The sequence below is a fragment of the Microtus oregoni genome, unplaced genomic scaffold (genome assembly GCF_018167655.1).
Source record: "Microtus oregoni isolate MIOR12 unplaced genomic scaffold, Mior012 000031F_ref0000149, whole genome shotgun sequence".
Lineage (NCBI taxonomy): Eukaryota > Metazoa > Chordata > Mammalia > Rodentia > Cricetidae > Microtus > Microtus oregoni.
The window spans coordinates 5,447,501-5,461,133 of record NW_024543090.1 but is presented as its reverse complement, the minus strand read 5'-3'; the positions used below and the strand labels follow the sequence as shown (position 1 = coordinate 5,461,133).

The window sequence follows — 13,633 nt, the reverse complement described above, 5'->3', positions numbered from 1 at the left end:
CTGAAGAAGGATGCTTAAAAGAAATCCCACACTAGCTCAGAACTGAGTATATTAGAAGGTTATTTTTTTAGGTGTAGACTCACAGATCACAATCCTCTGCTGGAAAGGGAACAGCAACCAAATCCCACAGCAGGAAAAGAGACTAGACACATGCTTTTAATCAGCATAAGAGGCCATGCCCAAGTGGGCGGGTAACTTAAAGACTACTGGTGGCAGGAATTCCTACAGCATACGACCAAAAGCAACTTGGGTAGGAAAGGGTTTATTGCACTTATATTTCCATATAACAGTTCATCATTGAAGACAAGGAACTTAAATATGGCAGATATATGGAGGCAGAAGCAGACGCAGAGGCTGTGAACATACGTTGCTTTCTGGCTTTCTTTCATGGCTTGCTCAGTCTGTTTTCTTATAGAACCCAGGGTCACCAGTCCAGGGATGGCACCACTCACAATAGGCTGGGCCTTCCTACATCGATCACTAATTAACAAAATGTCCTACAGGCTTGTCTACAGCTGGATCTTATGAAAGCATTTTCTCAATTGAGGTTCCGTCTTTTCAGATGACTCTAGCTTGTGTCAATCTGACATAAAATTAGCCAGCACAAATACCATGACCAAAAGCAGCTTGAGGAAAGAGTTTATCAAATTTTCTAGGTTTTAGTCCAGGGAAATCCAGACAGGACATGATGGCAGGAACCTGGAAGCAGGAACTAAGGCAAAGGCGAGGAAGGACAGCTGCTTATTGGCTTGCTCTCTCTAGCTTGCTCAAATTCTCATACCATCCAGAACTATCCGCCCAGGGGTGGCACCCTGGGTAAATGGACCCTCCCAAATCTATCAAAACAATGCCCTACAGACCTACCTACAGTCTAGTCTCAATTAAGATGCCTTATTCTCAGCCTCAGCGGTGTCAAGGGAACAGAAAAACTATTCAACATACCTGCTAAAGCCTGTACGTTTTACAAATACTAGCCACACATACCTTCTGAGCTGAGTTTGATCCCCAGAACCCAAGTAAAAGAGGAAGAAGAGAACCAACTCCACAAAGCTATATTTTTTCTTTATAAATAGGAGGTTGTTTGGGAGTCTTGAAAGGAAAAAGAAACTGGGAAAATCAAAGCTTTCTATTTAAAACCTTAAGAGGGGCTCACCCTTCTCATGCGCAGCTCTTCCACTGCTTCAAGTAAATTTGTTCTGAAATCCAGGAGCTGAATAGAAGCCATTGTCTCTAAAGAACTCTGAAGCGTGAAGGTAGATGATGAGGATTTGGTGCTATCCTCCATGTTAATATTTATTTCATTTCCTGCAATTCAAAAAGATTACTTATGTTTTTCTAGAAAACCCACAACTACCATAAAAAGACATTACCCCATAATCCTCCAAGTTCAACACTAAATAATAATGCTGCTATCCCTCATACTCCAATATTTATAGAAAGACACTTGGCAGCAATGGCTTTATTCTACTTCTCATGCTTGAGGGTTTTTCTTGTACCTGTGTACCCTTTAAGACTACACTTTCTAACCCTACACACCAAACTTGTGAAGGCTGGGTTCCTAATATTGACCCTTCACCAGAGGCTTGATGCCATGCATTCTCTTTCTGAACTTTGCTTTCACATGAAGCTACTTTGCAAGAATAGTGTTCCCAGTCTGACATGATTATAAGCTCAAAAGCAGTTGCACAGATAAGCACAGGGGAGTCCTATGAACCAGACATCTCCAGTATCATTGAGACATCTTCAGTATTACCATCCTGTATAACAATGATGCAATATTTAAAATGTATGTCTGATATTAGTACAATCCATACAGTTGTACAGTGATACATAGATTTATTTGTGTATATATATATGCATACTACTGTGCACATTTATTGCTACTAATATCACAATCAAAATGCAGAATCCTATCATTATCACAGGCCCCTTTGTTGCCACATTCCCTTCTCCCAGTCTTAACTTCTATAACAGTTACCTTAATTTTAATTTCAGATACACTTGTTAAGTGAAAGAAACTTCAAACTATTAACACAGTTTTAAATGCTTCCACACTGGTAATGTCCTGAAGAAACTTGAAGAAGCAAATAAAGTTCCTCCTATTATCCTGAGATAAACAATTTTCACACAGAGCTTTTCCAGGACCATAAACAGCACACAAAGTTAACGAGGAGAAGAAAGATGTATGGCATTATAGGAACCAGCAAAGAGAGGCGAGTGACAAGAGAAGCAGATACGCACTTCATTAGCATATAATTACTATGTTTAAAAAAATAAGGCCAGTCTTGAAATTATCAAACAGCATGGTGTTGTTAAGACAGGGTCTCCCTACGTTAACCTCCCTCTTCCAATACTCCTAACTCAGCCTCTCATCGATTATAAGTATGTGCCACTGGCAGACTTTTTTAATTCATTGAAATCTCTATTATCTGAGATACATAATTTTAAAAAAAACAGACAACTGGTATGTTTGAAGTAGACTGGCCACAATTAGTAAATAAAAAAAATCAACACAGTTATCACAGCGAAGTGACCCAAAATAATGTGAAAAAAAATCTTAAAATCAACCACAGGAAAAAAGATTGATACTCTCAGAGTATTAGCAATGATAATAAGTGTTCTAGTTTGCTTTCTGTTGCTGTGATAAACACCACGACCAAAAGTAATTTGGTATTCCTTTTATGAAGCTACAGTCACTCTGATACCAAAACCACACAAAGACTCAACCAAGAAAGAGAATTACAGGCCAATCTCACTCATGAACATCGACGCAAAAGTCCTCAACAAAATACTGGCAAACCATATCCAAGAACACATTAGAAAAATTATCCATTATGATCAAGTAGGCTTCATCCCAGAGATGCAGGGCTGGTTCAACATACGAAAATCTATCAATGTAATCCATCATATAAATAAACTGAAAGAAAAAATCATATGATCATTTCATTAGATCCTGAAAAAGCTTTTGACAAAATTCAACATCCCTTTATGATAAAAGTCTTGGAGAGATTAGGGATACAAGGGTCTTACCTAAATACAATAAAAGCTATATACAGCAAGCCGACAGCTAACATCAAACTAAACGGAGAGAAACTCAAAGCCATCCTACTAAAATCAGGAACACGGCAAGGCTGTCCACTCTCGCCATACCTCCTCAATATAGTGCTTGAAGTTTTAGCAATAGCAATAAGACAACATAAGGGGATCAAGAGGATTCGAATTGGGAAAGAAGAGGTTAAACTTTCATTATTTGCAGATGATATGATAGTGTACATAAGCGACCCCAAAAACTCCACCAAAGAACTCCTACAGCTGATAAACACCTTCAGTAAGGTGGCAGGATACAATATCAACTCCAAAAAATCAGTCGCCTTCCTATACACAAAGGATATGGAAGCAGAGAGGGAAATCAGAGAAGCATCACCTTTCACGATAGCCACAAACAGCATAAAATATCTTGGGGTAACTCTAACCAAGGAAGTGAAAGATCTATTTGACAAGAACTTTAAGGCATTGAAGAAAGAAATTGAAGAGGATACCAGAAAATGGAAGGATCTCCCTTGCTCTTGGATTGGGAGGATCAACATAGTAAAAATGGCAATTCTACCAAAGGCAATTTATAGATTCAATGCAATCCCCATCAAGGTCCCATCAAAATTCTTCACAGATCTTGAGAGGACAATAATCAACTTTATATGGAAAAACAAAAAACCCAGGATAGCCAAAACAATCTTATATAATAAAGGAACTTCTGGAGGCATTACCATCCCTGACTACAAACTCTATTACAGAGCCACAGTAATGAAAACAGTGTGGTATTGGCATAAAAACAGAGAAGTCGACCAATGGAATCGTATAGAAGACCCGGATTTTAACCCACAAACCTATGAACACCTCATTTTCGATAAAGGAGCTAAAAGTATACAATGGAAGAAAGAAAGCATCTTCAACAAATGGTGCTGGCACAACTGCATGTCAACCTGTAGAAGAATGAAAATAGACCCACATCTTTCACCGTGCATAAAACTCAAGTCCAAATGGATCAAAGACCTCAATATCAGCCCGAACACACTGAACCTGATAGAAGAGAAAGTGGGAAGTACCCTACAATATATGGGCACAGGCGATCACTTCCTAGGTATAACCCCAGCAGCACAGACATTAAGGGCAACATTGAATAAATGGGACCTACTGAAACTGAGAAGCTTCTGTAAAACAAAGGACACTGTCACTAAGACAAAAAGGCAACCCAATGACTGAGAGAAGATCTTCACCAACCCCGCAACTGACAAAGGTCTGATCTCCAAAATATATAAGGAACTCAAGAAACTAGACTTTAAAATGCTAATTAACCCAATTAAAAAATGGGGCACTGATCTAAACAGAGAATTCTCAACAGAAGAAGTTCAAATGGCCAAAAGACACTTAAGGTCATGCTCAACCTCCTTAGCGATCAGGGAAATGTAAATCAAAACAACTTTGAGATATCATCTTACACCTGTCAGAATGGCTAAAATCAAAAACACCAATAATAGCCTTTGCTGGAGAGGTTGTAGAGGAAGGGGTACCATCATCCATTGCTGGTGGGAATGCAAACTTGTGCAACCACTTTGGAAAGCAGTGTGGCAGTTTCTCAGGAAATTCGGGATCAACCTACCCCTGGACCCAGCAATGCCACTCTTGGGAATATACCCAAGAGATGCCCGATCATATGACAAGGGCATTTGTTCAACTATGTTCATAGCAGCATTATTTGTAATAGCCAGAACCTGGAAACAACCTAGATGTCCTTCAATGGAAGAATGGATGAAGAAAGTGTGGAATATATACACATTAGAGTATTACTCAGCAGTAAAAAACAATGACTTCTTAAATTTTGCATGCAAATGGATGGAAATAGAAAATACTATCCTGAGTGAGGTAACCCAGACCCAAAAAGATGAACATGGGATGTACTCACTCATAATTGGGTTCTAGCCATAAATAAAGGTCAGTGAGTCTATAATTTGATATCCTAAAAAAGCTAAATAAGAAGGTGAACCCAAAGAAAAACATATAGCTATCCTCCTGGTTATGGGAAGTAGACAAGATTGCCGGGCAAAAAAATTGGGATCTTGGGGGTGGAGTGGGAGAGGGGTAAGGGGAGATGGGGAGAGAAAAGTGAGAAGGGTAGGATGGGGAGAACTTGGGGAAACGGGATGATTGGGATAAAGGAAGGTTGGATAGGGGAGCAGGGAAGCACATATCTTAATTAAGGGAGCCATCTTAGGGTTGGCAAGAGACTTGGACCTAGAGGGGCTCCCAGGTGCCCAAGGCGAGGTCCCCAGTTAGTTCCTGGGGCAGCTGAGGATAGGGAACCTGAAATGACCCTATCCTATAGCCATACTGATGAATATCTTGCATATCACCATAGAACCTTCATCTGGCGAAGGATGGAGATAGAGACAGAGACCCACACTGGAGCACCGGACTGAGCTCCCAGTGTCCCAATGAGGAGCAGAAGGAGGGAGAACATGAGCAAAGAAGTCAGGACCACAAGGGGTGCACCCACCAATGGAGACAGTGGGGCTGATCTATTGGGAGCTCACCAAGGCCAGCTGGACTGTGACTGAAAAAGCATGGGATAAAACTGGACTCTCTGAATATGGCGGACAATGAGGGCTGCTGAGAAGCCAAGGACAATGGCACTGGGTTTTGATCCTACTTCATGTTCTGGCTTTGTGGGAGCCTAGCCAGTTTGGATGTTCACCTTCCTAGACCAGAATGGAGAGGGGAGGACCTTGGACTTTCCACAGGGCAGGGAACCCTGACTGCTCTTCAGACTGGAGAGGGAGGGGGAGAGGAGTGGGGGGAGGGGAAGAAGGGTGGGGGAGGGGGAGAGGAGTGGGGGAAGTGGGAGAGGAGTGGGTTGAGGGGAGAGGAGTGGGAGGCTGGGAGGAGGCAGAAATTTTTTTTTTCAAGAAAAAAAATAAATAAAAAATTTTTTTAAAAAAGTAGTTTGGTGAGAAAAGAATTTATCTCAGTTTACACGACACAGTCCATCATGGAGAGAAGTCAAAGCAGGAACTCAAGGCAGGAGACTGGAGGTGGGAACTAAAGCAGAGACCATGGAGTAATCCTGCAAACTGACTTGCTCATCTACCTTCCCTACTACACAACTTGCCCATGGGTGGCCAGTAAGCTATGCTCTCCCCAACCCCATCAGCAATCAAGAGAATTCCCCACAGATATGTTCACAGGCCTATCTGATAAAGGCAATTCCTCAGTTGAGGTTTCCTCTTCCCAGGTATGTCAAGTTGACAACCATGTTCTGAGAAATCAAAAGTAAAATTACAAAGAGAGAACAGAAATAAATTAACCAGATACTAGAAAGAGACAAATGTTAATGATGCAAAAAAATTAAATATTTTTAAAACTGACAAACATTTAGGTAGACTTATCAAGATTCAGATGGCAAAAACTCAATGATGAACGAGGGAATGTTGCTGACGCCGTCTGCTGCCTGAGTCCTATTGTTCTGCAAGAACAAAGCTGTGGAGATGTGAAGAGGTGAAGAGGCTCTTCTAGTTTGGCAGCCCTAGACCCCTGAGGACCCATGACCCAGGAGCTAGACCAGCATCCTTGAGGTTTACTTCAGGTCTGAGAGTCAGAGGCCTAAATTCCTGGTTTAGAAGCCAGTGAGTTACTGCTCTAGACCCTCAGCTAGACGCTTACTGCCCTGGCCTTTAACCACACTATCCCTGACTTTTGCCAGCTGTTGTCATTACCAACTTCCAATAGCAGATAGTGACTGCAGTGTTACAATCCCTGGGAAAGCCTGGATGTTGGGACTCTCAGCTACTACAGTGGCAACAGTTACAGCTCTTGTCCACAGTGTCAGAACTATTGCCTTTGACTGCAGCTAATGCTATAGCTCTCAAGTCTTGGGTTTCAGGACTTTTGGCCCTTTAAGCTTGGCACGTCTCTGAAATTCTTCTAGCGACTGGAACCCTCAATCTGCCCTGGCATCTCTGTTCCTCACTGTTTCTTCCCCTACTGATCTATGCTCTAACCACTACTGCTACTGCTGCCACCACCACCCCTCCTGCCACCACCACTCTCCTGCCACCACTCTCCTGCCACCACCACTCTCCTGCCACCACTCTCCTGCCACCACCACCCCTCCTGCCACCACCACTCTCCTGCCACCACCACTCTCCTGCCACCACTCTCCTGCCACCACCACTCTCCTGCCACCACTCTCCTGCCACCACTCTCCTGCCACCACCACTCTCCTGCCACCACCACCCCTCCTGCCACCACCACCCCTCCTGCCACCACCACTCTCCTGCCACCACTCTCCTGCCACCACTCTCCTGCCACCACCACTCTCCTGCCACCACTCTCCTGCCACCACCACTCTCCTGCCACCACTCTCCTGCCACCACTCTCCTGCCACCACCACCCCTCCTGCCACCACCACCCCTCCTGCCACCACCACTCTCCTGCCACCACCACCCCTCCTGCCACCACCACTCTCCTGCCACCACCACCCCTCCTGCCACCACCACTCTCCTGCCACCACCACTCTCCTGCCGCCACCACTCTCCTGCCACCACTCTCCTGCCACCACCACTCTCCTGCCACCACTCTCCTGCCACCACCACTCTCCTGCCACCACCACCCCTCCTGCCACCACCACTCTCCTGCCACCACCACTCTCCTGCCACCACTACTCCTACAGCCACAACTACCACCACAGCTACTGATCTGCTGCCACTGTTTCCAAGTTACGAACTCAGCCTGCTCTACTAATGATAAAGATCAAAAGGAGACAAACCCACTTAAGAAAATCTTTTTAATAGAGCTAATATACACCACCAGAAGGCCACATAAGACAGTAGTACCAGAATGCCTTGAAAAGAAAGTCAAAGAGTCTGCTTATGTAGCCAAAAAGGGGGTGAGTGGCAGGGGAGTTTTGCACCAGTCATTCCATGCCCCTTCATGCAAATAGAGGATCGTGTTTGCCCCCACTATAGATTTTCTACTGGGTCACCATGGAAAGAACTTCCACATTGGCCTGGATGAAAATGGCTTCGAATTAGGAGTGCACTGAGGCTGGCAATGGCAAAAAGACTGACCCAAGCTGTTTGAACAGTTGTGGTGCCTTCTGGAGTCACATACTGCGCAGCTTACTGAATACATCCAGAGAGTGTTCAAAGCAGCTGCCATGAGGGAGGTCTGAACAGCGGGTAAAAAGGAGCTGCTTTGTTGCACATCCTGCAATCAAGGCAGAGAGGCACCATACCAAACTATGGTCCATCAACTGTTCCTAGGTAGCCAAATCAGCCCTCAACATCTGAAAAAAAATTAAAATGGATGTTGATTAACACTAATACTACCTAAACAGTATTGAAACTGCTCTTCTCTGCTCTGAGTCAAATGGGGAGAAATGAATCATTTCATCACATTACTATGGAAAAGAATGTTAGCCACAAATGAGGTATTATGAATAAATGGGACAATTCCTCAAAGCAGATAAACTTCCCAACTGACTCAAGACAAAAATCAACATAAACCTTTCATGAGTAGGGAGACAGAATTAGTGTTGGAAAATTTCTCACAAAATAAAAAGATCAGGACCAGATTGTTTGCTGGTAAATTTTACCAAAACTTTAAAGAATAAATACACAAAACTTTCTGGATAACAATATAAAAGAAAACACACTACTAATCCATTTTACAAAGCCAGTATTATCTTCATACTGAAATAAGACAAATATTTCACAGGGAAGTAAAACCATAAACCAAAAGTCCTTAGGAATAAGAACATGTAAATGCTCAATAAAATTTTACCACATACACAAAAGGAATTACACATCATAACCAAATATGGCTTATCCTATGAATACAAGGTTGTTTTGATATGCTAAAAAAAAAATCTTTCAGTGTAATAAACCATATTGATGGGATAAGGAAAAGAACAATAGGATCATCTTAATAAATGCAAGAAAAGTATCCAATACTTCATCTTAATAAATGCAAGAAAAGTATTTAACAAAGTCCAATACCTTCTCATGATAAAATTCTCAACAAAGTAAGGACAGACGGGAATGTCAGCCTAATAGAGGGAATCTATGAAAAACTCACACAGACAGCAAGTGTTTGTGATCTGAATGTGAAATGCTGCCCACAGACTCTTGTGTTGGAATGCTTAGTTCCCAGCTATGATACTGTTGTGATGAATCTGTGGAACCTTTGGGAGGTAGAACCTAGCTGCAGGATGAGGGTCACTGTAGGATGGGTCTTGAGGATCACAGGCCAACCTTGCTTTCCGGTTAATGACATGTAAAAATGAATACCTGCTACAAGTTCCTGCCACCACAAATGGAGCCTAGCTGTCTCCACCTGAGAGACCATTCCCACCATGATGGACAGAATCTTCTCACACCAAAAGTTGAAATAAATCCTTCCTTCTGTAAAATTATTTCTTGTCAGCTATTTTGGTCACAGCAATAATAAATGCAGTTAAAAAAAATTGCTAAAGACTTAGAATTTTCCTTTTAAGAAATGAACAAGAACACCATAAAGGTATTTGGTTTTGCAGACTGGATTTATCAAAATTTTAAATGTTTGTACTTTGAAGAATATAATAAAGATAATCTATGAAGTAAAAAAATATTTGCAAAGCATATATTTGACAAAGAAATTTTTACACTGAATATATAATAGCTTACTATGATTAAACAGTAAAAAGACAAAACAGCCATGAGATTAGAATAAGTGCATAAGTGTACATGTGGCCATATCATGAAATATATTTACTATCATTACTTATTAAGATGATAAAAATCAAAACCACAAAGAGATACATTTCAGAAGTATTAAGAGAATACAGCTGAATAAATTTAAAAAAAAAAGAGAGAGAGAGATGTGTAGCTCAGTAGCAGAGTACTTACCTAGCATGTGTAAAGCTCTGGATTCACCCCCAAACCCCTCTTCCCAAGGCATCCCCAATGCATTAACATGTGAGCAAGCGCGCGCGCGCACACACACACACACACACACACACAAAACAGACATTAACAAGTGCTGGCAAGACAAAGAAAACTTATCACTTACATTGCTGGTGGGATTATAAAATCATTAAGCTACTCTGAAAAACAGTTTGGCAGTTCCTCAAAAGGTTAAACATGGAGCTACAAGATGACCAGCACTCTGCTCCTAGGTGTAAATCCAGTAAAAACAGAAATTCCCATGAAAACAACTGTGCATGAGTGTTCATCACAGCATCAGTCACAGTAAGTAAAAAGTAGAGACAACTCAAATGTCCATCAACTGATGGATGGGTAAACGAAGTGACAAAATGCAGCATGTCTATATAGTAGACCAGTATGGGCCATAAAAAAGAATAAAATACTGGTACATGCTATAGGATGTATGAGCCTAAACAACATTATGCTCAGTAAAAGAAACCAAACACAAAAGGCCACATGTTATTTGATTGCATTTACATTAAGCATCTGGAGTTAGCAAAACTATACAGACATGAATAGATAAGTGGTTGCCAGGTATGAGGGAAGACAGGAAATAAGTAATAAGAGCATCGTTTCTCTTTGAGATAATAGAACGCTCTGGAATGTAATAGTGGTGGTGGTAGTTGCACAACTTTCAGAATTTATAACAAAACTACTGATCTGTATGCTTTAAAAGTGTGAATTTCACGGAATTACAATTCTGTTTTAGGAAAGTATGTTTAAGGATTGAAAAAAGAGAAAGAGGCAAAAGAGAAGACTCAGAGGCTAAAAGCATCTGCTGTTCTCGCAGAGGACCCGGGTTCAGATTTCAGCACACACATACTGGTTCACAACCATCTGTAACTCCAGTCCCAGAGGATCCAACACTCTCCTGACTTCTGCCAACACCAGGCACACTCACTATGCACAGACATACATGAAGGCAAAACACCTATATGCACAAAATAAGATATTTTTAAGTGACTGAAAAAAGAAAGGAAATTGTAAAAGACCTTTTTTAAAACAGGGTCTCACTATGTGGCCCCGGTCAGCTTGAAATTACTAGAGATATACTTGCCTCTGCCTCCCAAGTGCTGGGATTAAAGACATTTACCACCACATATCTAGCTAAATAAGACATTTTCATAAGGAAAGAATGCACATTTTTTTCAGAGAAAATGAAACAGAAAATTTGACAGAACTTCACAAAAGAATTTTAAAATAATGAACCCTATCTGAGATGAAAGTTTGAAACATTATATAAGAAGAATAAAAACGAGCTGGATGGTGTGGTGCACATCTTTAACCCCAGCACTCATGACGCTGAGGCAGATGGAAGCTAGCCTAGTCCACAAAGCAAGTTCCAGGACAGCCAAGACTGTTACACAGAGAAACCCTGTCTCAAAAAAACCCAAAAACAAAAAGAAGAGGAGAAGGAGGAAGAAGAATGATGGCAAATATGTCAGAAAACTTACCTCTGATTTATAAAATGACAACAGAGCTGTGTGAAGGTGAAATAAAGAGTATGAAGAGTGTGACAGAAGCTTATAAAAACCCAAAGAGAAATAAAAGAAATATAACTACAACATTATACAAAAATAATAATGTTTTGATTAACTTCAGTCCAGTATATACATAGTAGGAATATAATCAATAGAGATACATTTTGTTCTAGTTATATGAAATGTCCAGAATAGGCAAACTCATAGACACAGAATGCAGATCAATGGTTGCTTAGGGCAAGCAAGGTGGGAGGGGTATTATGGGGGATTCAGGACTGACTACCAATGGGTGTAAGGTTAGTTTGAAGGAAATGTTCTAGAACTGATTGTGATGATCGTTGTACAACTCTGAACAGACTAAAAATAACCAACTTACACACTCTGAATGAACTATGCAGCACAGAAAATCTACCTCAATAAAGCTGGGGCCATTTTTTTTTCTTTTTTAATGGAAGCATGCAGTGAAAAAATATCAACGGAAACACTGAGAAAAGGCTAATTGACTGGCAGGCTTCACTACTGGCTGATCGGGTAACAAAACGAGAACTCACGAGGGGTTTCTCCCTCCAACGTTTCCTCTCAGGCCTTTCATCTTCTCCAGAGAATTCCCGTTTTCTTGAAGTGAAGGAGAGGGAAAAGGGCAGTGTACACTCCAACAGATGCATGAGAGCTCGGATGTAAGGTTTCCAAAGTTCAGTGAGATTTCTACTCAGTTTTCATTTTCATCCCCAAGAGATGTCATCTGTCATAATCAGTGTGCGTTTGTCACTGTTACCACAATTAATTTTTTTTTTTTTTTTGCAAAGCACCAACTTCCATCTCCTTGGGTCAGGAAAACTGGAAAGATTCACATAATATACACAGATTTTCAATAAAATTGCCTTATTATGAGCAAATCTTATCCATGCCTTTCAGAAGACTCGGTGTTTCCAAGAGTCAAGCCTACTTCCAAACTTGAAGACAATCATACTACTCTTCTACCTACTTTCTGGAAATTACTTTTTTGCATACAAACACATCCATGGGTTTTATTTTGATCTGTTCTGTTTCTGTTTTTGCCTTCATTTTTATTCTGTGCATTGGTAGAATGCCTACTTGTATGTTTGTGAACCACACGTACGTAGTGCTGGTGGAGGTCAGAGAGAGCACTGGATCCTTAGTACTGAAGTTACAGGCTGCTCTTCCAGAGGACCTGGGTTCAATTCCCAGCACCCACATGGAAGTTCACAACTGCCTGTGACTCCGGTTCCAAAAGACCCAATAACCTCACACAGACATAGTTGCAGGCAAAACATCACTGTACATACAATAAAAATAATAAAAAAATGTTTTATGGGGGCCTAGAGAGATGGCCCAACAATTAAAAGTACTTGTTGCTCTTGCAAAAGACCTGTGTTCAATTCCCAACATCTACATGATGATTCACAGTCATCCATCACCCCAGTTCTAGCTGATCCAACATGTATGCACATGGTGCATATATACACATACAAGCAAAATATTCCAAGTAAAGTGAATAAATCTGAATTTTTTAGAATGTTTTATAATGTTACAGGTAGCATTATACAGTAAGAAATATACCAGTTTTGAAATTTGTGATACAAATTCTTTTAAGTTTTTTGTTTTTGTTTGTTTGTTTTGTTTTTCAAGACAGGGTTTCTCTGTATAGCCCTGGCTGTCCTGGAACTTGATCTGTAGACTGAGATCCTTGAACTCAGAACTCAAAGATCCAGCTGCCTCTACCTCCTGAGAGCTGGGCTTAAAGGTATACATCACTACCACTCGGCTAAGTATTTAAAACATGCCTCTTTTAGATTCCTCTAACAATATCCACAACATATATGGCTGTTGTCTTCTTACTGGCTGTGTCAGCTCTGTGTGTTTCAGCATACTCATCTACATAAAATCTATGTAATAGCGATAGTGCTTTCACCATGTGAGGATTAAGCAGGGTAATATATGTAAAGTCCTAGTTTATAGTAGATGTTCAAAAGCCACTGAAGAAACAACCAGAGCTGTGATGTAGCTCAATGGTAGAGCACTTGATCAGACTGTATTATGCCCTGGGTTTACTCTTCAGGACTGAAAAAAAAAAAGATTAGAATGCTTATGAGTACAAGATACATCACTTTTTGC

At 41.0% G+C, this 13,633-nt stretch overlaps 1 protein-coding gene across 1 annotated transcript in view; it reads right to left on the bottom strand.

Moving 5' to 3' along the window:
* Positions 1-1,285, bottom strand: part of Ccdc73 (coiled-coil domain containing 73) — a 140,632-nt gene extending 139,347 nt beyond the window's left edge. Inside the window, exon 1 of the mRNA XM_041679268.1 lies at positions 1,154-1,285. Within this exon, the coding sequence (XP_041535202.1) occupies positions 1,154-1,285 (132 nt within the window). The remainder of the gene's footprint in view (positions 1-1,153) is intronic.
* Between the last annotated feature and the right edge of the window lie 12,348 nt (positions 1,286-13,633).